Source organism: Cottoperca gobio, chromosome 16 (genome assembly GCF_900634415.1).
Source record: "Cottoperca gobio chromosome 16, fCotGob3.1, whole genome shotgun sequence".
Lineage (NCBI taxonomy): Eukaryota > Metazoa > Chordata > Actinopteri > Perciformes > Bovichtidae > Cottoperca > Cottoperca gobio.
Genome location: NC_041370.1, coordinates 11798518 through 11826146, shown reverse-complemented (window position 1 = coordinate 11826146; position 27629 = coordinate 11798518). Strand labels below are relative to the sequence as shown.

Below are 27629 nucleotides of genomic sequence, written 5' to 3'. Positions count from 1 at the left end.
AATGCTGTTGAGTCACACTTAAGTTTATTGAACAGTGGTAACACATAGAAACATTAATAATGAATAACAATAGATCCAATAATCTAAAATCACAGAAAAAGATACAAAGTAAATTCAATATACATAATCCGCCATAACCGGTTGATGAGAAATTATGATCTTTAAAAATCAAAGTCAAACGTGTTGCTGCTGACATTAACAGAACAGTTCAGAGTTAGAGTAACACTACAGTAAGTATGCTTTAGTCTGCTTTAATGCGCCAGTCTATGATTGTCTATGTAGTATGCAAGGTATTTGTACAACTGGTGAAAGCATGCAGTGTTATTGAGTAACTATGTGTACAAAATGGAACAATTCAAACATGATCACATAAAGAGAAACTGAAAGGAGTTCAAATCATAGAGCAGAACAATACCGTTTTGGATCTGTGACATCCAAGACAATGAGCCGGGGTTACCTAATGATGGAGCTCTTGGAATGCATCTTTGTGTTTTTCTCTGCATACCAATGTTTGTGTGTCCGTAACTGCGAAAGTCTCTACATGAGCAGTGCTCTTTTATTGCCGTCCTCTGGACTAGTCCTCTCCCAGCCCTGTCGAATGCGTGTGAGGCTGCGGTCCACACAAGGCAGAATGAGCAGCAGCTTGAGTACAATCAACACAGAGGGCACCACCAGAGAGAGGAAGTAGGCCGGAGGAGTGTACCATTTGTACGAAGATGGACGAAGGAACCTGTTCCATCCGTATAGGTAGGTGTGAAAGGTACAGAAGAACACTGTCAGGTATCCCAGCTTGGACTGGAAGAGGGAGAAAACTGTCAGTATATTCAGAGATTCACATAGTTGTACTAATAAACACAGAAGTAATTACTGTGTAACAGGCTTAGTTTGTGATAGACTGACCTTTACAGAGACAAACCTTTGACCTACACATGTGCACGCACTCATCTACTTTGTGCGCACGTACAAAATTCAACTGCTGAGGAACGTGCATGCACATATACACTTGCACATTTACAGGCACGTAGATCCATCCCATACACATGAACTAAACCTTAAGACTGTGGGGAAGGATAATGTATGCCCCCTAAATTACATTTGATGAATAACTTAACATTTAAAGCACTGCTCTAATTTGGGCTGGACTAAAAGGGGGGAGGGGTGTGGAATGCGAAAATGAGCTTGACATGACCCAGTTACATTTATGAATGAGTTTGTTCCCTGTAGTGTGGCAGATTTTATTTTCGATTGGTCAAAGTGAGAAAAAAGGTAAACATTTGTGTCTGCACAAGTTAATAAAAAGCTAAAGCGGAAGATTTAGCCAGGGAAGGATGGAAATATCATGGACATTCTTTCAACAGATTACTTCCAGCTGGAAGTTGGAAGCAGCTATTGCTATTGCTTCACTGTTTTCCATCTGGGCTGAAGCACAGCATTGTCCTCATCAGTCATAGCTGGAATCTTGGCTAATGGACATGATGTGACTATCGTTGCATATATTTTTCCATCCAGTATTCACACACTTTAAAAGGTCCTGTAGCTTCTCTGTAAATGTCCGAAATTCAGCAGCCTAGAGCATAAACAGGTTCAATACTGTTGTAACCGTACACATAACATTTCATAACGCACTTCTACTTCTACTACCCAGCGGACACATTGTGAGTGGATACCAACCAAGCCTATTTAATATTGTGAGCATGTACCTCTGTGTTAAATGAATCATCAATCTAGTTGTCATTTGCAGCTTTTCAAGGGCACGGTGTAGAGGTGAGATAATCAGTTGTCCCGAATTATATTTCCCAATGAGCTTGTTTAGTCATTTTATCAGAAGCTGGCTCATGAAATATCACAGAAATGGCTCTAAAATAACCGTCAATTAGCTTGTTTGCCATTCAGATTCCTTTGTGTAGGCTGGGAGTGCCAAGTCAGTTGGCTACAAAAGGTGTGAAGCCTTTGCTGTCTTTCTTTTTGGTAAAAAGAAAAGAAAAGAAAAAGAAGTCTAACATTTAAGTGCAAAGTTAAATGGAGATTCTTAATTTGTGAGATGATCAAGTTTCTGAAGATCAGAACACTTTTGTAATTTTAGGTTTCCATGAAAATGATTCAATTTGTTATTTAATAAGTCCGATAAAAACACACACGGGCACAAACAAGGATAACGCTGTTAGACAGATTGCTTGGGAGTCCAGCACCACTGGAAACTGTAATTAAAAAAAAATCCACATTACTCCAGTTATGACTGCCAGAGTTTCACTATGTAAACAGGATGCAGGGGATTCAGCCACATTTTGATGGGCCGTACAGCTAAAGTAGAGTTCTGTATTCCATGTCCAAATATGCGGACAATCTGAAGCTCACACACTCTAACGCATCCAGATACCCACGTATCATATGACCCAGACAAACATGCCAGTATCCACCTGTATGAAGTTGAACTCTCTCCAGCTGAGAGCATTGGTGACGGAGGGGAGTGAGCTTATTCCCAACAGGATATACAGGCCAAATCCCAGAATCCCCATAGAGTAGTAAGAGTCTGCACGCCAGGCCGTGGTGGAGTCAAACACTGACGTTCTGTTCTCCCTGATCTTAAAGTGACAGTAAACAAGACACAGCTATTTTTGAAAACAGTAAATGTACCACACAGAATCATGCAAAATAATCTGATATTGTGGCTGTATATCAATAAGTACTTGTTATGCAGACTCAAAGCTTTGAATTTATTAAACACAAGCTGCATGTGTGTCTTACCTGCGAGATGGTACCTTCTGAAATCTTGAATCTCACATAGTATCTGGGGAAGAAAATGACAATAAATATTTAGAGAAAAAAATCATCAAGCGTAATTATTTCATACATTTAAGGTAGAAGTAACCAGAACTAAAAGTCGAATAGAATAACAATACAAAAACATTGATTACCTACAAGTTCAAAGCTGTTGTTGTTTTCTTTGGTTGAAATGAACAGAAATGTGACGGGACATTTCAAATATTGAATGGTTGTTAGGGTATGGCATACCTTATGGGGATTACGAGAGTGTAGAGAACATGTAGAAAAGCAAAGCCAAGTGCTATCAGTCCCAGCTGTTTCCTGCACAGCATCCAGCGATCCAACCAGTCAGGAAAACGCCTGAAGCAAACATACTTGTTTAAACTTTGACTTGCAGGATACAATATTTAAAGAATATTGGAAATTGTCTCTACACGCACTGATTATCAGTCTATCCATCCTATTTATATTTCTTACCTGTACTTGGTTCCTCTGTAGAGCTGAAGGAAGGCAGCTATGACACCAGGCAGGTAACACAGCGACAACATGATAAGAGACACAATGGGACACACCTGAAAGATTGGGGGGTGAACACAGAAGTGGTTATTGTGAGTACAACATGCCCCAGAATCAAGTTAGTTACTTTCAAAGAGGAACACTTTACCTTGTTGGCTAGGGACACCATGATTCTGAAGGAATTGTCTTTCCCCTGGACAACATACGCATACACAACATCTGTAATGACCACATAGAAGAAGAAGAAGGCGGTGAGGCCGATGGCCACGCGTAGCGGCAGCCTCCACTCTGGGAACAGCTGAAGAGGGAAGTCTTCCAGCTCTCTGGCTGCGGACAGAGACCCTTTATCCACAACAGCGAAGCCCAGTTTGGTGGCTATCTCCGATACTGCCTGCTTTGCCTCGGCATCGTTTCCACACAGGTACACCTGGAGCATTACAAAAACAAAAAACCCCAGTTTTTTTAAAGCACTCGAAATGCCCCATGTAAGCAGTATATATCTTCATTATTTCATATTTATGCGTTGGCACACAAACTGATGAAAGGATGGTTTTGACTCCAGAGGATTGAACATAAAAGTACCTGGAGAAGCTCTCCAAATTAAATACTAAATATAGTTAAATAAAGCTGGTAAAAACCAACAACAATGCTCAGTCAACACCTATGTGGTGTTGCTGATTGAACTTCAAATACACCAACACACACATACATAAACATACAGCCCCCAAAAACACACACACACACTGTGTGGTTTTTACCATCCTCTGGGATTGCACAACCAGATCAAAATGAAACAGAAAAACCCACATATGCTGCAGCTTTGCAGTACAGAGCGAGAGAGCAAAGCATGTGATGGCGAGCTTAGATCTAAGAGAGACTGTGGAGTTAATTGATTCAAGGATACATCAGAGATGGCATTCACAGCAAAGACACGAGGCTGACTACTCAGATTTGGCTCCTTTTACTTGGATTTGGTTTGATCTAAACTTCAAAATGAGTTAATAATATAATTTGGACTGAAATGATTTCCTTTCTAAAAGAGACTATTATTTTTAACTTGTTGGTCGACGCCCCTCTGTGTGAACACATCAGAACATTATAAAATGCTTGTAGTTCTGCAGTAGGAGAAGAATTTGACAAGCAGTGCCCGATAGTTTAATTCTAAAATGAGACATGTCACCATCAGAAAGAAAAAACATTCCTAAATAGCAGAATAAGAAAAGGCACAAGATTTTTTATTTTTAACAAATCTGTTGGAAACAACATCAGAACACATTCAGTACCTGTCTATTGGCATCTGAGGGTCCATTCTGCAGGGACCAGGCAGATAGGGTGTTAAAAGCCTTCACCACGTGAGCTCCAGGGATCAGCCTGGACAACAAACAACAAACTCTGTTTCACTTCATGTTGTTGGCGATTCAATCCACATCATCCATGTGATCCCAATATTTTTAGGTAATTACATTATTGCTCTATTTCCTCTCACCTCCGCAGATACTCAGCATTGGCCTCTGGGTATAGATTCTTCTTGATGTTGTTGCTGACGTCCACCAGCACCTTCCAATCAATGAAATAAGCAGAGTGGATAAAAAGTTGGGAAATTAACCAACTCCTGTGTTACAAAGGCAGCTGACCGTGCAACAAGTTACCTTCCCCTGGAGCTGAGGTGCAAGTGCCTCCAGGAAGTCATAGTGTTCTCTGTGAACACAAACAAAGACCAGAGTGGCTGAGAGGGCTGCTGCCTCGTAGTCCATCGCCTGTACAACACACACAAACACTAATGTCATGCATGGCCATTACATGTGCCAACACACTCACTTATAACAGCTCAGTGTGTTCAGTGGTAGATCATTAGTTAAGCACATATTGCATGACAGATGAAAACAAAACACAGCAACATGTGCAGACACACATGAACACACATATTGTAACTGACCTTGTTTAGCTCATTTAACTGTCAAAGCCCAATAAAAGAAGCATTCCCAGCATGATGTATGTTGGTTCAGGGCCATCATGCGATACATATTCTAAAGTATCAGTTGTTGATTACAACAACAACAATCATCAAAAAAAGTTGAATTCCAGAGTTTGAGAAGATGTCTTGCAACATCTTGTACCTGAGCTCCTTGAGGCAAGGGACCACAGCTGTGAGGTCTGCGGCTTCCGTATATCACCCTGTAGCCAGTCTGGAGCAGACGCTGGCCCAGAGAGCGCCCAAGGTCCCCCGTCCCGAAGATACACAGCAGCTTCTGCTCAGGGGCAGCTGCGGTGCCCAGAGGACACAGCAAAATGCTCTCCGACATCAACTCTTTTGACACGCCACTCAGTCTGTCAATCGTCATCGCCATAGTCTGATACAAACAGCGATGATATCTCCTGTGGTTTTGACGGAACAACACACTCCACCGGTTTTTCTGTCAAAACATGTAATGTGTCCAGATTCAAGGCAAATGTAACAAAATAATAGTCTTCAAAGTAACAGCTCTTCTGGGTGCATCTGGAAAAAAGTGTCAGCAAATTAACTGTCTCCCCCTCAAGCGAATGTGTCTGCTCTTCTAACTCACTACTTTTTAGACTAGGAGATATTTTAGGCTTGAGTTTTTGTATTGGCCCATCCCCTTCCATGGCTCAGGGTGAAGTCTGTGTAAACTGGGAAACTCCATGGTAAAAGGTGGGAGGTATGTGTTTCTGCAGGCACGGGTGTTTGTACAGACTGTGTCTGCCCATGTCTGTGTGTGTTTATGCAGGAAATAGTGTGGCACATGGGCATGGCCTTCTTCTGGGAAGTCAGTGGAGGCAGATTATGCAACATTGGAAAACAACACTAAATTTATTACAGTATACCAAAAATAATGAGGTTTTTCTCTTTTTACCCAATTGATGGTATGAATGAACACATTAAGAAACACACACACACAGATGAAGACATTAAGTGAAAGTCCCAGTCAATGTGAGGACATAAAGGAATGACACATCTAAAAAAAACACAACAAGCTCTGACTGGCACAGAGTGAGACAGATGTTTTAAATCGCAGTTTATCTAATGTCAGCTGCTCAAAGACCAATATAACAGGTTTAGGCATTTACACAGAGATGAAAACTAAATTAAATCTTAAACCAGTGTCGTAGATTAGGTGCAGTTTAGAAAAGAATGGGATAAGCAGAAAGTTTACTCATCACAAATTTGAAGCAGTATCACTAGGCTTTCTACAAACTCACTTTTCTGGACCGAGTCTAGGTCACGGTATGCAAACACAATGCGCTGGAATGCTCCCAACCCCCTCTTCTCTTCCCCTTCATAATCTCCATTATATGACCATAACATCCAACAGCATAATTGCTTTCACATGTGTGCAAAACAAATGACACACATAGTAATAGCAGGAGGATGTTTGTCGTGTGCTTGGAGTGTAAGAACCCATTGCTTGTAATCAGTCACTGATATGTTGGTCAGTAGAGGCGCTCGCTGATTCATGCAAACTGGCAAACCCACAAATTACAGTCTAATCTTGTGTTGGCCCTGTGAGTAATTAATGTCCTCAGCCTGGTAACTGAAGTTGACCTCTGAGTTCAGTCCTTCTTATTTTCCCAGAGGTCCAGAATAGCTCCAGTGTTCAGGGTTGAGGTGAACCACGGTCCTAGTGACCTGTCCTACACTGTAATTACTCCTTCTGCTCTACTGCTTCACTGAGTGGCTAGTGTGTGTTCGCGTGTGTGTGTGTGTGTGTGTCTACATGTCTACATATAATGGTAATTTACTAGCGCACACATACAGTACATGAACACACACACTCAAGATAGTGTAATGAAATTTGTCGCTGATCTGGTTTCGTGGGCATTAATTAGCCTGAGACCTTAACAGCAATTAATCTGCTGTTTGGTAAACAATTACTTTTCTGCTCTTCTTCTCACAGGATCCTACAGCCTAAAGTAAAGTGATGCTCATGGGGAGGGGAGAGTCAGGCTTGATAAACAAAGATTATCATGAGCCTTTGCTTTAGTAAATAAGAAGAAAAGCAAACAAAAGAATGCCTGATAGAGAAAGTGTTAACGTTTAATGGAAATCTGGCAGGCCAGTGTTATCCATGTGGTTTGGTGTGGGGGTTTATTCTTTCCCATATCGAGTGGTCAGTTATAACTGACCCAGAGTTCCTTGCCCTCTGAGGCAAAGCTCAAATATCAACCAGTAACAGCTGAGGCACTAAAGAACCGAGCTCGACCTCAGTGAACACAAGAGCTGCAGCCAAGTTCTCGAGAGCAACACAACAAACAATCCAGCTTCGAACAGTGTGGGTGTTTTTCTGATGATCAAAACTAAACTGACTGAAAGCAGCAATCACATATCAAATGTCAAGTCTGGAAAAAAGGCACTCTCAGGCTAGGGTGATGATTAGACCGTCCAGTATTCCCAGGCTACAGCCATTACCATGATTGGCTTTACACTACGCAATATCTGATTGTCTAAGCAAAACGCAGTGTGCATTAGAGCCACAAGTGTATGCTAATGAATTCTGGTGCATGAAATGAGGCTCACTGATACAGTTACATCCTGCTTTCTACATCATTATAGAAAGATTATTGATTTTTTTAAATGCTGTGTGTTTTGTTTGGTAACTTGTACGGTTCTCTGCTATCTTTAAAGCAGCTTTAACACATGTATAGTTGTGACCATGTTGGAATTTAGACCTTAGAGAGCTGAAGAGAAGGAAGGAAGAAGTGATGTAGGTTTTCTACAGTGATGGGGTTATCAGAGCAGATGCTCTTCAGGTAATGGATTATCGGATACATGAAAAACTATAGCAGTTATTCAGTGGAGAGCATGGTCAGGGGGGATGAATTATTAATTATCTACAGTGGAAAGATTTGTGGCAGAGTGTGATTTGATGTCAAAAAGAAATATGGCGATGGCATAGAGATAGGGAGTGTTAGAAGTCCTGCATAGAGAATGGTTGCACAGTACTGCAGGTGTTTTGATAGGTAGAAGTTGCTGGATCTGAAGTGTGACCAAGCCAACGAGCTGCTGTGCCGCAGGGCAAAAGAGGAGAGCAAGACACATCTCGGTCTGAGGCAGGATGTTTGGTACATTGACTTTTCCCTCTTCTCACTTCACCTCTTCCTCCTCTTTCCTTGAGGCACAGAGTGTCCTCATATGAGCACCCTTAGCTATCCTTTTGAGGTTATGTTTTGGGTTTGCGGGCCATGACCTGACACAGCCAGAAAGGCCACATCTAAAATCTAAAACAGCTTTTCTTAAGGCAGAAATAAGAAAGGGCCCTGCTACAAAAACAACCCACATTTACTCATCAGTTGCTCAGAAAATGGCTAAGCTATCAGAGCCCTTTTAATTGTAGAGTGTTTAAATGAGTAACAGAAGAAAATAAAGTCCAGCTGGCTGGTTGGCAGCAGATGTATCCTTAGTGAAACTTATCTTGGCTTTGGACAGAGCCAGGAACATTGTTGCAAGCTGTGCTCTCTCTCTCTCTCTCTCTCTCTCTCTCTCTCTCTCTCTCTCTCTCTCTCTCTCTCTCTCTCTCTCTCTCGGGTCTATCATTGTGATCGTTGTAGAGATTTACAGTGAAATCTCCCTACTGACCCCTGCTGCACCGGTGTTAAATGAATGGCCTGTAAAGTTAATGGGTCAGATCCAGTCTTTCCTTGTAACACACTTTATTTCACACACGCAGGCACACACACACACTCACACACACACATCTTCCTGTCTCTCTTTTTGTCTCTAACAATTCAGGGCAGCATCAGAACATGGTTTCATCTTTATAGGTGATCTAATCACAGTGGTAATAAAACCTGACTGAATGAGCGAACAATAGTTCTATAGTAACACTGATGTATGCAATATTAAAGGACTCTGTCAATTCTGTCCCCTAAAAATACAATAATGTGGATGTGCACCTTCACACCCACAAAGGTGTTGTTATCTATGTTGCTGGATTAGACGTCCTGTCAGGACGGTGTGGGCCTGTACAGAGTAGGCTTAACTGACATCTCCCTCACTCTCATGTTAGCTTTGCTGCCACTGTTAGGGCAGGACAGTATGCCCCATTGTCATACTTATTGGCACATACATCATTTGGTGATCATTTCCTGCATAGAGTTGCAAAGTGGAAGGAGCTATTTTGGGCGTCCATACACAATGTTATGTGATTGTCACTTGACATATTTATAGGTTTTCTTTTGTGGGGCTCAGTTCCAGTCAAAATCGAAAGTCGGAAATTCCCACATTTGTTTTTAATTAAAAATCCCCAAGCATCCAAACATAAACAAATAATATTGCTTAACCATCAAACTGATGTTTCTTTGGCAATCACGATTGGACTTTCAGCAGAGTGTCCTCCACATTTATCTTTTAGGGGATTTTTAACATTTTCCCAAATAATGTTTGTGCAGAGAAGATAATGTTTACCATAACCAGCAGATTCCATTGGCAACAAATTGTGTTAGCCATTTATATGCAGAACAGGTTTTATTATATGTTAGTATGTCTTTTTTAAATTAGATATAGCCAAATATACTTTAGCAACATTTAGCAACAGAATTTGATGGCAGTTGTTGGGTTTTATAGTCACTTTCAATCAAATCTGATCCAACCACATACACACACACACAAGCCCTGATGAAACAGATTACAGTATTTGAGTGATTCTTTCTCAAAAAACAAAAAACAAAAAGGATTTTGTTTACTTTGATTGTTGCTTATTTAGTCATAAATATGTAATGTTATGGTGACTTGTGGTTTTAAGTCAACTTTTTAGGCATTTGTAAAGCTTACAGTTTAAATAATGTTGCTTTCAAATCCAAAAGCCACGTTCAGTACGACGCCGGACATCAGCGGCAGTGTATTATGTGGGATGTTCTGTGTCAGTAACCATATGACTGTTACAGTACTATATGCCTCAAAGCCCCTGAGGGGAATATCTATCTTGTAAAATCTGCTATGTGTGTCTCGGCTCTAGTTGTTGATGAAATGCAGGAGTGCTGCAGCAACAGCAGCAGTAACTGTGGCAGCACTAGTTGCAAACTGAGCCATAAAGCAGCGGCACTAGCAGACCAGGTTTCTAAGCAGGACTTTTGACAGCTTAAATATACCAATTTATCACAAGGGCTCTGTTGGATATGTCCAGGTATTGGTTTTGTCACATGTGAGTGGCAGCGCACCTTGAATTGTGTGCATTAATTTAATTTGCAGACTTTGCTCCATATACTGGATGCCATTTAGGATTGACTCTTTGTATTACACCATACCTGCTGAAAACAATTACAAGAGACCATAAAAAATGTTATGTATTTTTGTTTTTCACAAAAAAAACATGTGTTGCCAAACACACTAAAACAAGAAGTGAAACTAAATGAACTGGAAGCAGGATGCTCTGTTCAGCAGATTATTACAGAAGATGTGCACAATCATCAGGTTTCAGTGAGTCATCTGTATGTGAACAGAAATGACCTGAAAGGAAATATTAACAAAAAACTATTGAATGCTTAATGAAAACTAAAATGTAACTTTAAAATGTGCGATATTAGATAGAGAAGTCCCATTCCTCTGGCTGTAAGTGAACAGTGCCATACATCTTCCATGCACCTGGGGATATCACAGACTTCACTGAACTGTAGAAGTAAAACTTCCCTTCCTCTATGTCTAACCTAATCTTCTTCTCGTCCTTAATCACTCCATTCACTCCTCTTTCTCTGTTTTTTCTCTTCATCTTACTCCAGAGCCCACTCCCTCTTGGCCCTTACAACATCAAATCCCACTCCGAAACACTAAGTCCTGACGGTAGTGAATCTATAATTCATCCCCATGACCACACATTGCTGAATATTTCACTCTGACAGTCATGTATAATTATAGTTGACTCTGTGTCAGGCTGTCAGTCCAGTGCCCCCTTCTCTGGTAGGTTTTCCACACAGCTCTTCAGGTCACAAAAAAAACCATTTTCCTCTGCAGTGTGGGCTGCCTTTTCGTATTTCGGAGGCAGTGGATTGCTCAATTACTGTCAGTCGTTGACTGGCAAACCACCATTCACAGCTAGTCCCGCCTCCAATGGAACGCATAACGACTTGCAATTACTGACAAAAATTGTGTTGCACTAAGCAGACATCCACAGAATGCATACTGTGGTGTTTAGGAAATGAGATAAAGCAAGCGGTAACGATTCTCACGAGAGTGGTAATGAGACTTAATGGGAGTTAATGGGGTTACAGTGATCGGGAGAGCAGAGAGACCCCAGGTTAATACAGCTACTAACAGGACAGAGACTGAGTGAGAGGCTGTGGAACACACACATACACACGCACGCACACACACACAAAACCAATATAAAAGCCCATCTCAGTGCTCGTGCAGTAGCCTGAAATCATTAGATCGTTAAAACTATCCTCAGTTTAAGAATTATACATGATCCTTCATGCCATGATTCTCTTGTCCTATGCTACTGTTCGTGTGTGTGTGTGCGTGTGATTGAGGCGTGTGTGTGTGTGTGAGTGTGTGTGTGTGCGTGTGCGTGTGTGCGTGTGTGCGTGTGATTGAGGCGTGTGTGCGTGTGTGCGTGATTGAGACGTGTGTTCTTTCAAGTCTTCTGCGCTTAGCAGCAGTTAATGAGATCAGGGTGACTGTTACCTGTGAGGAGGCCTTTGATGAAATATGTTCAGAAAGAGAGGGGGTCATAGAGAATGAGATAGGAGGAGAGAGCCAGGAGGAGCCAGGAGGGAAAAAAGTCTCAGCGTAAGTGTGCATGTGTGTGTGTGGGGGGGTGATATATAGAGATGGCTTGAAGAAAATAGAGAGGATATAGAGGGGATAACAGTGAAAAAGAGAGCGAGTAGGAGCAGGGAAAGCGACAGAAGCAAGGAAACGTGACAGAGAGCAGAAGGGAGGGACATTCATTTTTAATCGAGAGGAAAAGTCAGCTTCACTGCAAAGAGGAAGGCAGATACAGAGGACTATTCACTTACTGTACTTCCCACGCGCACAATACAGATACACCTGTGAACATCACACAATTTCACACACACCTACAGCTAATACTGTTTGGTCTGTTTAGCGTATTGTGTATTTGTAAGAGTGAATTGCACTTTTAGAAAACCCATGAGGGAGTGTTTGGATTATAGTTTTTTCCTTCATCATAATCAGACTCAAATCCTCCTTTTTAACTCTAATACTTTAATTCTAATTACTCCACACAGGCTTCAGTGAGCTGAAGACTGGGAGGGTCTTTATCCCTTGGGAGAGAAAGAGTGAGAAAGAGGAGACAAAGGCAGAGAGACAGTGCCAGAAAGAGAGGAGAAGAAAGAGAGAATGTAAGAAACTGAGAGTTGAAAGAGAAAAGAGAAAGGTACTGTGGAACTAAATGAGTAAGGATAACAGTTACAGCCTTGGTCAACATTATTTCAGCAATGGCTAGCTTTAAAATTCTTTGTTTTCTAAATGACAGGGGCAGACAAGCACACAGAGCTCTACCTCCAGAGTGAATTTTATTTCACAAGGTACACAGCAGTAACATCACAAACCAGCAGGTCGAGTTAAGCTGGAGAGGCCAACCACTAAACAAAAGGTTGCTTGTGCAAACTTTGCTAAACAACATGCTTAGTACTGATAGAGACACACACCTACCTGTACATAGCAACCAATGTTTATATTTATATGTATTAAAATATGCGGAACAAAATAATCTCTCATTCATTCCCAAAGCGCTGCAACTTCTGCAGGGTATTGTGCAGTTTTAGGCTGCTCATTTAACACCTTTTTTCTTTCAAATTGATGTCAATTTTTTGGTGTGTATGACCCAAGAGGGCAGAGTCATGTCTGGCAAAAATAATAATTAACCACAGCAGTAAGTCTTGGTCCAAAAAGGTGTGAATTTGTGTCTTATTGTGAAACTTTATATATAGTATTGGTAAAACTGGGCAAAATTAAATAAATATATTATAGTATATAGTATAGTATATATGTTATTGTTAAAAAGTAGCCGAAGGTTGATTTGCATTTATGTGGCAACCCCACAGTAACAACATTCTTCCATAACCAAAGGATGTTTTCTTTAGTTGTTCCTTTCTTCACAGCGGCATCATTGGAGTGAACCAACCCTATTCCACTGGTGCCAGAAATATGAAAACACTCGATAAATATCTATCACATTAACAGCTATGTCTCTCGTACCTTTAGCAGCAACAGTATTTTAAAAAGATTACCCCCAGGTACAGAACACAGAAGGATGCTCAGCGGGATCTAATAACACTTTACTGACCACTGGCCCGGTGGGATTCCAGTTCAAACCAGACCTGAGCATAAAAAACAATATAGGGAGGATATTTCATCTTCCCCAGAGGGCTCTCTTTCTCTCTCTCTCTCTCTCTCTCTCTCTCTCTCTCTCTCACTCTCTCTCTCTCTCTCTCTCTCTCTCTCTCTCTCACTTTCCCACATTCCCTGGTGTTATCTCTATCTCCATCCACGTTCGCCGCTTTCATCCCACTCCCAGAGCTGAGGAGATACAACATAACACACAGAGGGAGAAACACACACAAACACACCAAAGTTAAAAAAACACATATCTCTCTCTCTCTCTCTCTCTCTCTCTCTCTCTCTCTCTCTCTCTCTCTCTCTCTCTCTCTCTCTCTCTCTCTCTCTCTCTCTCTCTCTCTCTCACACACACACACACACATATACATATATATATATATATATATATATATATATATATATATATATACAGACACACTGGGCCCTATTTCAGGATGCTGTCAGCAGGGAGACAGAGGCTAGAGGAAACACAGGATGAATTCTCCCCTGCCTCATTCCATCACACTGCCATGACACCCCTATTTACCTCCCCCATCTATCTCTACACCGACTGTCTGCCACCTTGTCTTGCCTGTGTGTGTGTGTGTGTGTTTCTGTTACTGTGTGTGTGCACGTGTAAAGGCGCGTGCGTGCTGCGGGGGTGTGTCTGCACACGTGCAAGCCTAAGTGTATCAGCACATTCACAGTGATGAAGTGAGGTTAGGTGGACACTGTATATTGTGTTCTACTGTGTTAGAACATGCCGTGCAGCCCATCAGCGTTTCACAGAATCTCCGTGTTTCGTTTCGAATGGTTGTAACACTGACACTCAGTACCCCACAGGAGAGACTCAGGAAGTTTCTTCATTAAAGTTTACAGTGGTGCAAGACACACGGTTTCCCAAGCAATCTCCCCAACTGATTCTCCCTTAACTTGGTTTCAGGTTGTTTTTCTCTTGTCATCTCTTCAGGCTCGCAAGCATTCCTCTCCCCCTGTCGTCATATGATGGCTTTGCTTCACACCCCATATGTCCTCCTGCGAATATGAGAGAGGCACTTTCATTGGGGGGAACGAAAGTGTTCTATCCAATTCCCCAACCTCATTTTGGCTCTGAGAGAAATGGTCCCCTTCTTTATGTCTCTCACACATGTACACATTCACACACACACACACACACTCACACACACACACACACACACACACACACACACACACACACACACACACACACACACACACACACACACACACACACACACACACAAATGGTCCCTACCATGCTGTCCTTCTACTCCCCAAGGCTATGGTCATGCATTTTTACTTGATATCACATTTCTTTGTTTGCTCTCCCTGGCCTTCTATGATCCATGACCCCAAAAAAAGAGAGAACACACAATGAGAGCAAATACAATGAATATCAGCAGTACAGATTTGCAGTATTGAGTTGTCCGCTTTATCTGTCATTGAAATAGCAAGCACTTCTCAAGGCTAATCAAAAAAACGTAAAAGATGTATTCAATTCTCTTTTGTGCTCACTCTGAATCCTTGTGGACTTCCATCTTTTTATGGTAACTGAAGTGTCCTCATAAAAGACATTTGAGTCTTGTCTGTGTCCTTTTTATTTAAACCATACAATGTTGCCACTATACATCTCTATAGAAAATTAACTTATAAGAGAGAAAGAAATCAAGCCACAATAGACAAGTGTCATTAACTCCATCGTCAGTTAGAGGCCTCTGTGGCATACAATTCTTCTTTTGTTTAAATTACACCAGCAAGCTGTTAATACAACAACTTTCTCTACCTACTTAAGTCATTTCAGTGCCAGGAGGAGGCTGTCTTTTTATAGCGCTCAGCAGAGTGAAGCATACATACGGCTTCACATATACTGATTAAGATCATCATTTTTCTTCCAGTTAACATACTGAGATAGTTCCTTAAATGTGCAGTGATGCATGTTTGAAAATCAAGAATGCTCAGAGGTTACTATTTTCATCATTAAATATTCATTAACACGTGATATTCAAATACCTCAAGGACATATGTATGAATTTTCCAAAAGTGCTTACTTGCTGTAATGTGGTTTAAGCTGTAATTCCTGCTGGGTGTGCAGCAGTTCATTTGATTAAATTCAGTGCACTTACCCAGTTCATAATATTCACACTCTGCTCATCATGACAGCTTAAACACTACAGGGTGACAGATTGTTGTTCATGTGACAAGGCTTACATGATGAGGGTATACCCATGTGCATAATGCATTCTTGGAAATGCTAATGGTGGATGCAACAGATTGGCGGTAATCATTGGCAAAAAATACCTCTCCTATCTCCAGCTCTGTATTGGTAGTAGTTGATGGCTGTGTTTTATTTGTGTGTGTGCATGCATGTGAAAATGTGTGTGTGATAGAGAGTGTGGTTGACAGTCTGCTGATGGGCTAACACCTTTTTTTCCAGACAGCCTATCCTCCGGTATCGTCTAGCCAGAGCAATGGAGTCCTCCTCAGCATGGCAAACAATGCACACTCACACACACACATAGACACAAAACTCTCACACACACACACACACATATTCCTAAGCACAATCATGCTCACAATTCTTGTTTAACAGATTTGTTATATGTTGACCGAAAGCAGCAGCTTAGAATTCTCGAGACAAGATCAGAACATATTGCTTAACAATACAAACACAACACCAAAAGCAGCCAAAGAGGCACCATCCAGAAATACTAAATTAGCTTGCTGCCTAGTCAAACCTCAGAAGCCGTCCCAGATGCTGAGAAAAGCTCCACCGGGGGCCCATGCATAATGCTAAAGGGTGGTTAGCTATTTTCAGCAGAAATAATTAGCGTCCACAGTGTCAAAATTTCTCTCTGGCTGTGCAAATAACATTTCGTATGACAACTATTAAACAGCATTAAATCAACTTGAAGAGCTTATTAGTTACACTACTTGGACATAGCTATTTAAATTTGAATGCACATAAAATGCAGAATGAGAAATGGGAGGAATTAAAGTAACAGGCAGCAGATCCAAATGTCAGCCAGGATTACAGGGCACATGTACACAGCGAGAGCAAGGAGAACATTTAAAATGATGTACAAATAAGCGGAAATGCTTTGATTCCCTTAGACTTTTCCTGGAAGTTTAATTTGGTACAAATCATAGGGAAAATATTGACAATTTTAAAGAGGAGTTTTCTTGAAAGAAATGCTCCTTTTGAACCTAAATATAAATACATACATCATTAATTTTCTACTGGAAATGTAATTACAGGATACCTCGATTGAATTGTTCACTACTATCTCCATTTCTACCAGAATTAGTACATTAGTACTAAATCATTCCTTTAAACAGATCGTTGTAGTTATGCTTACATATCAGCTGTTTTCTGGGAAATTAAAGGGAACTATGGGAGCCTTGTTACCAATAATTATTATAGAAGGAGAGACCATTGACACTGTCAGAGTATAGCTTATCTGTCCTCGGATGGATGCATAAAAACCTCCACTACGTTTGAGTCTATCTTTTACTTTCACTTTTATTCGTGAGTTGTTCTTTTGTCAGGTTAGGCTACGGTTAAACACATACTTTATGTGAACATGCATCAATGTATTATTGCATGAGTGTGTGTTGCTTTTAGGTGTGTGTGTGTGTGTCTGGATTAGAATGAGGATGTGAGCATAATTTAATTATGGACCAGATAGAGCGGGTTACTGAGGTTAATATCCTGCATGCACTCTGCTCCTCTCCGGACACAGTAATTGCTTTAAGCACATTAGGAACTTTATTGACTGCGATGGCCTTTTAAGACATTACATTTCTGCTGCTTAGTGTCAGACAGGAGTCGTCCGGCTCTGCTTACTGTCTTCCTCTATCTCTGTCTTTCTTCCTTTCCTACTCTCCCAGTCTGCCCTTTGCTTGCTCTGTCACTCTCTGCTCTCTGCATGTGTCTACTTGCCTGTATCTGCTTAATTGAAGGCTCCGTAAATATGATGAGATTTGTATAGCGCCTCATCCGTAGAGGGAGCTTGATGAGGTTTGATTGGCAGGTGATTAACTCCTCTTAACCCGCAGAATCATTTGTCCTCGGAGGAACAGTTACACTAATGACACCATAAAAGGCTTCTTGATGTGTCAAACTCTAGAGCAGAGCTCTGGAGAGAGAGCTTCCAACAACTCCTTCGAAAAAGTAACAGCCCCCTCACTTTTCTTTCTCTCAGTTGAGATCAATCCTCTCAACACCCCCTCAGTAGATCTTTCCATTTTCACTCAACTAGACCTCTTAATGAGGATGGAGGTGAATGGAAGGAGTTATTAAAAAGTCTTCACCTTCCTCCGGGGACTGCTAAAGTGGAATTATATGCAACGAAGTGCACTTACAGCCCCAGTAACAGTTATTTCAAATTTCTGTTGCCATAAATCCACATTCACTTCAGTCATGACAGGAGTGGAAAATTATTTCTGGCCCAGAAAGAATTGGGTGTTCCTTTTTTTTTAAAAGGGGTCTGCTGGAAGATTTTCATTACAGGCTCCAGGTAAGGAAAAATGAAAATTACAGATTGGAGAGAAGGTAGGGAGGGGATAAGAGACAGAGGGAAAGTGATGGGGAGGAGAGTAGAAGCGAAGGAACGACGTCGCAGCTGACAGGGAAGGGAGCCAAGCAATAAGTACAGCAGATATAGCCAATGTGCAGAGATAAATGATGTAATATCTGCATGGATCGATGTCTGTACTGTCCCTCTAAAAGGGGATCTCTCCATAAATCACATCACCATCCCTCTTACTGCATGTGCACGTGCGCGCACTCAAATACACATATTCACACCGCAGATACACACAAATACACACACTCCACAGCTATATCAATTAGTATGAATTAAGATGTATGGCTGTAAAGTCTCAGTGTCTCGAGACCACTATGTAAATGTGTTCTTCCAGCTGTCCAGTCCCATCACTATGCAGATGGTAGGAGGAACCAAGGATGAAATCAATTTGTTAAGATAGCACTATCCAGCTAATGAGAAATCAAGTGGCTTGACTTTTCACATGAATCCCATCATGTCCACTCATATTATGAAACTAAGATGTCATTAGTTGCACTTAGTGTGACTAATAGTCCAGCCACGTCCTTGTTCAGTGTCTTTGCTAACAGTCCCACCTTGTGGAATTTTCAGTAATTACACTTAAAAGGATCAGCTACGTGGGGGGTGGGCAAAGTAATTGAAACGCCTGACAATGCAAAACAATAGTCCTGCTTAAAAAAGTCATTTTAAGTCATAATGTGTGTTTCTTTTATTGAACTGGAGTAGATTCAAATCAGTATTTGGCTGTGCTGTGCCCTTTGGGGTTCAATCAGTTACTAACCTGTGTCTCTTCATCATGCAGTTGACTGATTTGTGTTCCCAGTTCACTTAAACCAAGGTTGCAGCTCTTTCAATCTTTCTTCCTTCAGGTTTGATTTTGTTGTGCCGCCTTAGACACATGCATCACTTAACCCTCACCCATACTACTGGTTTTACAATTCATACTTTAATTAATTGGCACATCTTTAAATTGGCTTAATTTGGTGTAATTGACGACATTTGGTTTCATTTGTGCAACCAAAGCTTTCTTCGTTTAAATGTTCATATGGTGTGTCTTCCTTTTGATATGGATACTTGAGCCACGTCGTAACATAACCCTTCAGGAAATATTTGTCTCACACCCATTTTCTACTTGTATAACAGTCATGAAGTGGGAACTTGTACACACAATGCTGTATTATCCAGACGTGAGGTCTTTTTAATCCAGAGTGGCACACACACACACACACACACACACACTCTCATTGTAGCTTATGTTATATTTTCAAACGATGATGCGTAAATTAGTTTTACCGAATCTCAGAAAATACTTTTTAGTTGTGACATATGCCAACAAATAGCAGATGAAGCAAAGGGAGAGTTCCTTTTGAGCTGTTCATTTCTGCAGTAATGTGCATGGAGAGAAAAATGCTATATATTTACAGAATGTATGAATACTTTATGTTCAGGAAATGTTTGTTCTGTAGGCCTTTATGTGGACTAATGACTAACATGATGTCTCGTAATCTCTGGGTACATTTGCTTTTCCCATCAATAACAAGAAATCATTACAATTTGATCACTGCAGTCAATGTTGGTGAATGGCTTCTTGTGACCACAGTGTTTTTCTTCAGACAGCATCATGGTTTTTTAGATTGTGCCTTCTTGCTACACTGTAGTGTTGTTGTGCAATGATGCATCAGCAGTTGAGACTGTGATTATCTGGCTTCTTTGTGGGGGTTTTAAGTTGCCTTATGATGACTTAATTATTATCCTCATAGCTGACACATATAGGCTACTGCAAACTGGCATTCAGCTTAATATGAATCATTTATGAAGAAGAATTATAATTGCTTGTATTCACAGCACGAATTGCATCAGTTGCCCAGACAGTTAAATTACAAAATGTGGCAAGGGGAACAGACTCAACAAGACTAAGAGTTAACTGCAAGCCTAAACATTATGTGCTTTGAGCTAAATGCTAATGTTAGCATGGCAACATGATCACAATACCACTATGCTGATGTTTAGCTGGCATGATGTTTATCTACTTAGTTTAGTGTTTTAGCATGCAAAGTAATGATATGATTTTTGTATGTTATTGTAAACCAATGTAGGCCTATTGAGATTTTTACCAGTTGATGGCGCTAGAGGGACATTCAAGGGACTACCAAAGCAAGTAGGATTCATTGTGTGGTGTTCATGGATGTCTGTTCAAAATGTCATAACAATCCATGTCATAGTTGATATATGTTAGCCTGGGAGTGATAACTGTGCTAGCATAGCTACAAATCATGACCTAACTAGTAAGTGTAGTGTGTGCATTCATTGACCTTGATTTATTCAAGTCTAACAAAGTGTTGATAACTCACGTTCACACCTGGGAGATTAGCAATCAAGCCTCAGCATTCTACTTTGACATATTAGACAGTTTCATCAGAGCACTTTGGTGCTGACAAAATGAAGTCTTATTGATTTAGAGGGTGTAAGAAAGGACATTTTTTAAAATATTCATTCTTTATACAAGCTGTTGCCTGTACAAAAAGTGGAGATTTGAAAGCTGAGTTATGAGGTACAGTAAAATATGAGGTGATTCATTTTTAGGTTGTCTTGCACACCATTCCTGCCTTTGTTAAAAAAAGGTGTCTTTTTTACTTAAAAAAAAAAATGATAGATATCCCAGTTGGGAAATCCTATTAAAGTGCAGAGGGAAGCATACCTCATACAGACAAAACAAATAGCAGAAACCTGTTCTGCAGCAGGATGAATGGTGATTCTGCCTCTCCTTGTGTGTCAACTGCACTAGGCAAATTGTTCAATCACTGCTTTTTCATCCAGGTTGGAGGTTAAGGGATCACTCATTTACCATTGGATGTCTTGGATCCAGAAGTTACTGAAGAATTTGAAAGATGAAGGGGAAAAGTCTCCTATAATGTTTTTTATGACCGAAGCACCTTGAGATATCAGCTTTAGTAAAAGTAATAGGATGTTTTGAAAAAGTGAGAGATGTCAGTTCAGAAATAACAGCAAACATTATGTACAGTAAACACCAGTGATTTACAGACTTTGATAGGCTGCCAGGTTGCCCACTGACCATTTTCTAATTCACAATGAAAATAAATAGGGAATTCTTTATTTGTTTGTGGGGGGGTAATACAAGAGCTTGTCTATCAAAAATGCCCTTGCGAACTCTTGACCTGCGACCCGGGCTATAAATTATTAATACTAAAGCATTTACAACTAAATTGCAGTTGCAGCTATTAAACGCTGTAAAGTATCTGATTATAAGCCTTGTCAATCCTTGTACCAAGTAAGTTTAGTCATTAAATTCTAAGTTAATAATAAATCAGTTTATTTGAAAATAAATAATTAATTTGTTTTAATACTTCTTTATTGTATCTGATAAATATCCTGTCATTTTGTAAAAGAGGCCCCCGGGGCAAAGCAAGTTGAGTATCCCTGTATTACACCGTGTCTCTCAAAGGTTGCTATTGTCTTCAGTGGCACAGCATCAACGCTGCATCATGACATTGTGGATTGTGAGAAAAGCCACTGTCCTGGTTACAGTTCCTAGGAGTAACATTCTTTTGTCCATGGCTACAAAGTTACAGAATACAAGAATCTCATAGCCATATATGGGCATGTGTCTCACAGAGATGATGTCACCAATGTCTGCATGGGGCTCCCCTTTCATTTGTGGGTGTGTTCCTCTAAACCATAAAGTTTGTGGTAGGGCATGCAGATAGTAGGGTGTGTGGCTTCAAGAGAGACAGGCAGGTTTAGTTCAATGAAGTCAAACAAAACTTGAGGAAGAAGCATGTTACGCAATGATCTGTACACTCAGATAAATAGCTAAAAGGGGAACTTAGCACAACTGCTTTAAGTTCAGGGTGGAATGACACAGAAGGCCTTGATGTAAAGGCATTAGCAGCTGTTTCAAAGCATCAGCTTTAGATAGACAGCACTAAAGAGAAAGAGGGAGAGGGAGAGAGCTGCAGAGAAAGAGAGCAGGAACCGAAAACAAGACAGGGGAGAAGCTGCTTTCGTTCAGTGCTAAGAGTGTTACTGATCTTACTGAAGGCTTCCTGTGTCAGCACCATGGGAAAGTCAGGTAAGTGGAAACTGTACCCTGAGGATATTAACTCTGATTGTATCAATTTGGCTTGAGTTAGAACTTTGCCCCCATGAAACAGTGTGTCTGGACTTGCTTGTTTACTGTCGCCTATGTGTATGTTTGTGAGCTTTGCTATATTTGAAAAGTAGTACAGAGGAAATACAAAATTGCAAAATAACTCACTAACTTCTTTTCCGTTTTAACAGTGCTTGCAGTAAGATTTGAAAATGGCTTTTACTGATCCTTAGTTAACATTAATCTTTCAGCATGCTGAGTAGATGCTGGCTGTTAGGCAGCATTTGTATTGTTGCTAGTTCAATGTGCCTATTGTGTGAGCACTGTGAGAATTGTGGGAAAAGACCAGTGAGTGATAGGCACCGGGCAGAGGGGGGTGATGTGGATGACGTGTTCTACTCAATCATCTGTCATCGAGTTGTACTCACTGTCTAATATCAGTCAGTCTTCAGGTGGTGAACTCACATTACAGCTTGAGCATTTTGCAGCCATGCACGAATCTTCATGTTGCATCATCACGTCTCCTTTGTCAGATTTCTCTCTCTGGCTGCCTAACCCTTCCTCTCTCCTCCCTGTGTATCAGCCTCAAAGCAGTTTTCCGAGGAGGTGCTGCGATGCCATAATGAGTTTAGGAGGAAGCACCAGGCTCCTCCACTGAAGCTGAGCAGCAAGTTGAGCAGAGAGGCTACCCGGTGGGTTAATGCACACAGATCAAATTAGAAACCTAATTAGCAGGGACTACACATACCAATCATTGTTAAACTGCTCTTGGTAACACTGACAGTTCTAGCTTAGCCTATCAAATGAAATAACCACTAAATATAATAAGATATTGAGGGTCTTGGTTTGTGATTACAAGTTATATTTACTATTTATTGTGTTGTATAAATGCTAACTTGATCAGTGCTGTCGGGAAGGATAGAGGAGACTCGCTGTCTTGGATAATAGACTTTCAGTCCATTTCCTTGGGCATACTTATTGCAATAGCGACGTCTACATTGATTTGCTAAACAACTTTTTTTTATGATACCTGATATGGCCTTCTTAGCCAGATTGCAATTGTTATTATCTCAACTGTCTGGTTAGATAAAGGTCAAATAAATGAATGATGGAGATGTGCAGTAACGTTCAAATCACAATAGTTGCAAAGTGTATTCCTCAATTGCTTCGAATGTTGAAATGTGTTTTAAAAGATGAAACCTTAAGCTTTAGTGTGACATACATTTTAATGATAAACAATCTACATCCCTGGTAATGTGGGTGTCTTTTAAATACTGTATAAACTGTTCATTTCTGTTATGGTAAATCTTTGAGTTTGGAGATAATCCTACAATATAAAGCGAAGCAAAGTTCATTGCAACATGATGAACGGTGCTTTTACCTCTCCCTCTCTGTCAACTGACGTTTGTAAAGGCACTTTACGCAACTGTTTCACCCCTTTTCAGGAGGACAGTTAAGGCATCATTCACTGTATGTCTTCTTGATTATTTGTAGATTTAGAAATTGAATTTTTAGACTTAATAATAAAGTTATTTGTATAGAACATAAGCCAACAAAATATCACATGAGTCACATGATTGCCAATTCAGTCTTTTAAATAGAGACATGAATAAGTTTCTACCAGGTCAAGGTGTCAAACCTTGTCCCTGCAGTAAAACCCCACATTTTTAAATGAGAGTAAATAACTTCATCAACACTGTTGATAAAACCTCATTTGTACATATTGAATTTAATGGAAATGTTGTATAAATCCTAGATGGGCTTGTAACCAGTAATAATATCGACTGAATTACCAAAAGCAGTTGTTCAGAGGAACTGGTTTGCATATTTTCACTAGATTCGACCTCTGTGCTAAGCTTGGTGGAGGACAGCAGTGAGCTTTTAAAAACTGAGACTTCTGGGAACCATGAATCTGAAGAAGTGATGAGCTTTAAAGTATATGCCACTCACTCACAGTGGCAATCTCACCAGTGCAGGAGTGGATTTTGTTGTAGGATTCACAGCGGAGAAGACAATTTCAGCAGTGCTATCCATAACTTCCTTTGTCTCTGTACACAGTTATGCTGAAAGTCTGGCCAGCACACGGATCCTAAAACACAGTGTGGAGTCCAGCAGAGGGAGCTGTGGAGAAAACTTGGCGTGGGCCTCCTATGACCAATCAGGTACATACATACATACTCAATATACTATATACTGTATATACTACCTCTTTGTGCTCCTCCTGAGATACACATCCTTCTATTCATACAATACTTTAGTCTATGGGGCTTAAAGCAGACTGGCCTGCCCTGAAAGTGAGCAGCTGGGATCTATTTCCTATCCACTTCGCACTGTCTGAGAGCTGAGACACCATGACTCACTGCGGAAATATGTCAGCACGGGGCCGTGTGATTCATAAAACATCTCCTACAGTGCAGCACTGGGTGACAAAAAGTGCAGCATTATAAACAACATGTGCCGAGAAGAGAAGTCTTCTCGTATGGCTGTCATTCTGATCAATATGTACGACACAAGACTGATTTCATTGTCCTTGAAGTTGAGGTTACATTTTGTCCCATGCGCGTGCAGGAAAGGATGTTGCAGACCGCTGGTATGATGAAGTGAAACAGTACAACTTCGGCCGTCCTGGATTCTCCTCTGGCACTGGTGAGATTTACTCATGAGTAGTGTGTCTCTCTCACTTCCTCTCATGTTTCAGTCATTGTGAAACCTCCTCTGGCCTACACTATAATAACAGCAAATTGGGCAAAATAACTGAATTCAATATCATGATCATCGTAAGTAATCATGAGAACATTTCCAATGGTAATATACAGTATAACAATCAAAATCCTAATTTAGAAAAACTGAATTTGTAAAAAACTGAAACAATTAATCGATAAGTAAATAAAATGAATCAGCCATTAATAATTGTTAAGAAAAATGCAACAAAAGTTGTAAATATCTTTGGGTTGTGGACTGTAATAAACAATTTAAATATGTCAACCTGGTTTATGGTTTCCTACGCTTAATATCCCAGATAAGGAACTAATCCAGGAAACAAATCAGTCGATTCATTAATTCTATTGTACTACAATACTACTAAAATAATCAATTGTAGACGCCCTGAAATAATATAAACTTTACTCATCACCTTGAACACAATAGGAAAAAAGGAATATTGTTCCAAATATTTCAAAAGTTATTTTCAGTTGAACCTGATTGAACAAAGATAATTTTAAACATCCTTATTTTGTATCACTATATGTACAACTAAAATGTTCATCTTTGCCAACGCATCATATCAAACACTTCCCTCCCATGTGTTTTCATGTCATCGTGTCTCTTCTTCCTCTGTTTCTCTTTTCTGTTTACTTGTTGTCAGTTTCTCTGTCTCTGTGTCATGTTAACCCAGGCATGAGCAGGATTGTTGTTAATCCCCCCGTTGATGTCACTCCTCAGTCAGTGTGTGACTGTGTGAGTCAGTGACCAGCCATGGGGAAACTGAGGGGAAATCTCAGACCTCTGTATCACTCCTCAGCCCACATCATTTCAAGTAATCATCCTCCAGATGGTTTCCCATAACCTCAGACATGAATATGTTTAACTTAATCACACATGAAGCAGATCACTCCTCGGAGCTCGTTAACAGTGGTTCACACTGATGCATGTAAAGTTGTCTGGCAGAGAGAGAAAGGAATAAAGTGTACAAAAGTGTGTAATAAAGTGTGTAATAAAGACTACAGGGCAGTTTGGAACTCGTGAGTGAGAGAAGAACTAAGATTCCTTCATCTGTAAATATTTAGAGGAACTGCACTCGACTTCAACCATGTCATGATGCCCCCCCCCCCCCCCCCCCCCCCTCCACACTTTTTCTGCCTTTAATTTCTTATTTCTCATTTCACTCACCATCTAGGCCATTTCACAGCAATGGTGTGGAAGAGCACTAATAAGCTGGGTGTCGGTAAAGCCACTGCATCAGACGGTTCTTCCTTCGTGGTGGCCAGATACTTCCCCGCTGGGAATATTACTAACCAGGGGCACTTTGAGAACAACGTCCTCCCTGTTAAATCCACCACCTAATGATGTCTAGATCCTCAACATTTGACTCAAGCCCAAAGGCATTTATTCCATTTTCCAGGAGAGTATGAAGTGCCTGCACTGCTATGAAGGATACTCAGGAGAGCACCACTTCTTGCCTAGTAAAGATTCCATACTACTACTATTCACTCGGACTTACAGTCTTATGTTTGTCATTTTGAGATCTGTGTATGATGCAATGCTTAGAATGAAAGAAGAAAACTGTTTGACATTGATAACAAAACATTTCCAGTAAATATGTGGATTGTTTATTTTTTGTTTTTAACATTGCCTGTGTCAGTATTTCATTAATTAATGCCAATACTTTTTTTATTTTCACACACTGAAATGCGTTATAGCCTCACATCTATATATGAGTAAGAATGGGAACCAAGTCAGTCAAAGGGACATGTTTTACGCACATGTGAAAGCATTGCTTGTCATTTAAAGTGATGATTCAACATGATTGGCATGAATCTGTGTTATAGCCACAACTTGTCGAAGCAATGTGTTTTGTTTTCTACAATAAAGTTGACAGACCGTCAGAAATACATTTGGCATCTGTTTGGGCATGCTTGTGTCATTTGTATTGTGTGACATTATAAGAGAGTGAGAAACCGAACAAAATGCGAGTTTAATTTCATAATGGCACATCCACTGTTGTTTTTGTAATGTGACATTTCAGTCTTGCACAGTGCTGGCAAATTTAATATGTAATGTGATTGATTTGGGAACATTTTTAGTCAATGTAAGCAGTTTTGTACATAAACACTGATTAATGAGCTTGTTTTCAACGTTTGTATCAAAGGCACTGAATAATTGTGAGATTTGGTTTTAAAAACAATTTATCAGTGCAATGTATTACTTTAATATCTGCAGACCGCTTCTACAAAACATTTAAAAATGCATGTGTAATCTTGCAATGCAGCATGCTTGCAATGTATTTCCTTTAAAAAGCCATTACCAGAAATTAGTTTTTTTCCATGCCTATTTCACCCAACCCTTGTCATCTGCCACAGCATGTAATGATAAAGCATTAAAAGCCTAATGACAATATATTTTGACCATATAAAGAAACTAATTATTTTTCACATGAAAAGTTTAACCTATGGATGAAAAATAAGCCTCAATTGCTCAAACTTGCAAATATACAGTAGGTCTGTTAACCCTTAACATCAGCATAAAAAAGCAATAACTTTAACTTTATTTATAACTTTTATTGTTGACACTCTGAGTGATTGTGTGGTTGGTCGATAGATGGGCTAATTCTGAAAATGTTTTTTGGTTTAGGATTTAAAAATAG

The 27629-nt window shown here is 40.2% G+C and overlaps 2 protein-coding genes across 2 annotated transcripts; one reads left to right on the top strand and one right to left on the bottom strand.

The window, feature by feature from the left end:
* Positions 1 to 7: 7 nt before the first annotated feature.
* steap4 (STEAP family member 4) lies at positions 8 to 5916 on the bottom strand. The gene is made up of 10 exons (XM_029452010.1): positions 5397 to 5916; positions 4929 to 5036; positions 4766 to 4836; positions 4563 to 4650; positions 3428 to 3706; positions 3241 to 3335; positions 3013 to 3123; positions 2746 to 2788; positions 2418 to 2582; positions 8 to 795 (listed from the first exon to the last, which is right to left on the bottom strand). The coding sequence occupies exons 1-10, from the start codon at positions 5625 to 5627 to the stop codon at positions 538 to 540; spliced, it is 1449 nt and encodes a 482-aa protein (XP_029307870.1). The 5' UTR covers positions 5628 to 5916; the 3' UTR covers positions 8 to 537.
* Positions 5917 to 21848: 15932 nt separating this feature from the next.
* Positions 21849 to 26884, top strand: glipr2l (GLI pathogenesis-related 2, like). The gene is made up of 5 exons (XM_029450802.1): positions 21849 to 22249; positions 22851 to 22959; positions 24326 to 24429; positions 24836 to 24913; positions 26163 to 26884. The coding sequence occupies exons 1-5, from the start codon at positions 22237 to 22239 to the stop codon at positions 26327 to 26329; spliced, it is 471 nt and encodes a 156-aa protein (XP_029306662.1). The 5' UTR covers positions 21849 to 22236; the 3' UTR covers positions 26330 to 26884.
* Positions 26885 to 27629: the final 745 nt, after the last annotated feature.